The sequence below is a fragment of the Augochlora pura genome, chromosome 2 (assembly GCF_028453695.1).
Source record: "Augochlora pura isolate Apur16 chromosome 2, APUR_v2.2.1, whole genome shotgun sequence".
Classification (NCBI taxonomy): Eukaryota; Metazoa; Arthropoda; class Insecta; order Hymenoptera; family Halictidae; genus Augochlora; species Augochlora pura.
Window position 1 is genome coordinate 18,166,121 of NC_135773.1, and position 2,839 is coordinate 18,168,959.

Here is a 2,839-nt window from a genome sequence, read left to right on the forward strand (position 1 = left end):
TATAACAACGAAATCGTCAGAAGAATTACAGAATACTGACAGATTATTGTCGTCTTACGAAAATAATTGAAACAGGGAACACCTTCCTCAACTGACGCAAAAATTTTCATTTAAGAATAAGGGTCCGGAACTCTTGATTATAAATGATTATAGACTATGCGGCTTGTACGTATCTATCTATAAGAAAAATGGATAGATGCAATCTAAAGCCGCGGAAAAATTTAAATAATCGAAAGATACGAATGTACTATGCTCATTTCAAGATACTTCTTCTAAACACAATAATTTTTCTATAGACTTTAATCAGACATCCGAAACTTTCAATTAATAGTCAGAAATTGAATATTCAAATAGTAATATTCATGCGTGACTGAGCGTTAACCCTTTCACGACTAAGAGAAACATATCTGCCCATTTTAAAATTGGTGACTGTCGTATTTAATTATAACCTCATCTGCATTTTTGATACAGAATGTCAAAGTAAAACGTTTAATTCAATTTATTGTGCCATGTAATAATATATTAATGTGGTTTCATACATGTTTTATGTTAATCGGCAGGTATAATTTTGTGCAATGATAAAGTATATTTGAACAAATGAAAAGAAATACATGGCAATGTAAATTACGTTATAATAAACCAATAAATAGAAGACATTGCATAATAACCTTAACTGTAATTTTTGTTACCTTTATATTCCATTAGGAAAAATATATCCTATAAAATTCCCCAAAAAACTACATATTACTCTATATTTATCTTATAATTTTGATTTATTTTACGTCTAAACAAACTAAAAGAGACAGTTGTATACTAATATTTACTTTTAGCAATCTTATAATTCTATAAAGGTTAAAGAAAAATTGAAATCCGGTAGCCCATAGATCAGCTTTTTCTCTCAATCAGTAGCCTGTGAATCGATTATCATGACAATGATAATATTGTCATCTATTATTATGATAAAAGCGTCAGATTATACTACTATGAGCTCCAATTTAACATATAATTATTTAAATATCAAATACATTTCGCGATTAATAAAATCAACAAAATCAAAATGGAGACTAAAAATAATTGACTTATTGTATGCTCTAATATTATTATACAAGGTATCTCAAAAATGTCTAACAATCCGAAAATGCGAGATACCTGAGGTCATTTTAAGCAACTTTTTCCTTTGTAATATTAAATAAGAGATCTTTGTCAAATATGTCTGGCGATCAGAAATTGAAAAAGTGAATATTTAAACTGCGGTATGGTGAAGCGTTTGTACCGTAAACGTGTTGATTGCGACACGACTGTTTTATGATAATTGAAAAGTGGAGTGAACTGTAGCACCAGGTTTCCGTAGGAAACTAGAAGTCACGTATGACGACATGGCAGACGAAATAGACTTTTGGTTCTGTTCAGCCGCTTATTCAAAATGCTAACGCATTCTTTTTCTTCTTCATCTAGCTGGCTGCTCGAGATGCACGGATCCATCGTCCTTGGTTCTTTGAAACCCCTTGTCGAAGCAACTAGCCCCCGGATACTCTTCACCGCCGGACTTTACGGACGCCGAGCTACCCTCGGGCTCCTAAGGGCTAGCCTGCAAGTCTGCGACAGACGACTGATTCCAAAAAGGTTCTGTTATGGAGACATAAAACACCAATATTGCCCAGTCTATCCTATCTCATAATTTTATCATCCTATTTCATCAGACTTCGCATCCTCCTGCAAAATACAAATTGTCCTCCTCAAGACATAATAGCCGTGAGTCCATTTATTTATTCTTCACCATATAAATTCCGCCAACTCTATAAGAAAATGATAATCTTCATTTGGTTTAACATATTTGCTGCTAAAGAGTAATATATCGTATAAAAATAAATGACGGTATTAAGATTTGGCAGGCCCATTTGAAAATCTATGTTAGGTCGCCGTTGACAGTTTCTGCGTGCGTGCAGCATAAACGTTGACTGTCGGGTACAAAAAAATCGTTTGCATTTGCTGGTTTTATGCATTCGTTTAACCTTTGCAGGACCATAGGGTTGCTAAGAGTAAATATTAGTACGTAACTATTTATTTTAGTTTGTTTAGACGTAAAACAAATCAAAATCATAAAATAAATATATTTAGCAATATGTAGCTTTTTTGAAATTTTATGGGAAATATTTTTTTCCCAATGGGCTATAAAAGTAACAAAAATTACTGTTATGCATATTACGCAACGTCTTTTATTCAGTGGTTTATTATAACGTAATGTATATTACTAGAGTATTTTTTCATATCCATTTCAATGGGTTTAGACTTTTCGGTGGGTCTACTGTTTGATTTTCATAAAAACGGCCCGCCAAGTCCACCTTAGGTTTAATTTTTCTGGTTTCTCTAAGTATCCGCTCTATTGTGAATCCGTTTAAAGTATTGTTGCGAGTTTTGTAGGGTGCTCGCGGCATTTTATTTATAATAACGCGGTACTCAATTATATAACAACAACTCTATGATTATTCAGTAGCGATATGTCGATCGCTTGGCAGTTCGATCACTTCTGTCTTGTCCGTCGGCACAAGAGTTCCGTGACAACCCCTATCTTCAGCTATTTCTTTAAGGGGTGTCCACAACAGGGCAGTACCACATTATAGCGACTTGATATAGATAGACAATTCGCCGTAACAGTATCAATGTTTTATCGTGATTTTCTACTTAGCTGGTTATGGAGTACTCTGTACAAACGGAGAAACTACTTTTGATTTCAGTACTTTCTTCGAAATCAAATCACACATGAAGTGGACAACTACTTTTGATTTTAATACCTTCTTCGAATGAAATTAAATGGTAAACAATATTTTGGAGTTTTTTT

The 2,839-nt window shown here is 33.4% G+C and overlaps 1 protein-coding gene across 1 annotated transcript in view; it reads left to right on the forward strand.

The window, feature by feature from the left end:
• The first annotated feature begins 1,376 nt into the window (after nucleotides 1-1,376).
• Nucleotides 1,377-2,839, forward strand: part of LOC144478269 (katanin p60 ATPase-containing subunit A-like 2) — a 4,039-nt gene continuing 2,576 nt past the window's right edge. The window contains exons 1-2 of the mRNA XM_078196036.1: nucleotides 1,377-1,399; nucleotides 1,456-1,623. Coding sequence (XP_078052162.1) covers nucleotides 1,377-1,399; nucleotides 1,456-1,623 — 191 coding nt within the window. The remainder of the gene's footprint in view (nucleotides 1,400-1,455; nucleotides 1,624-2,839) is intronic.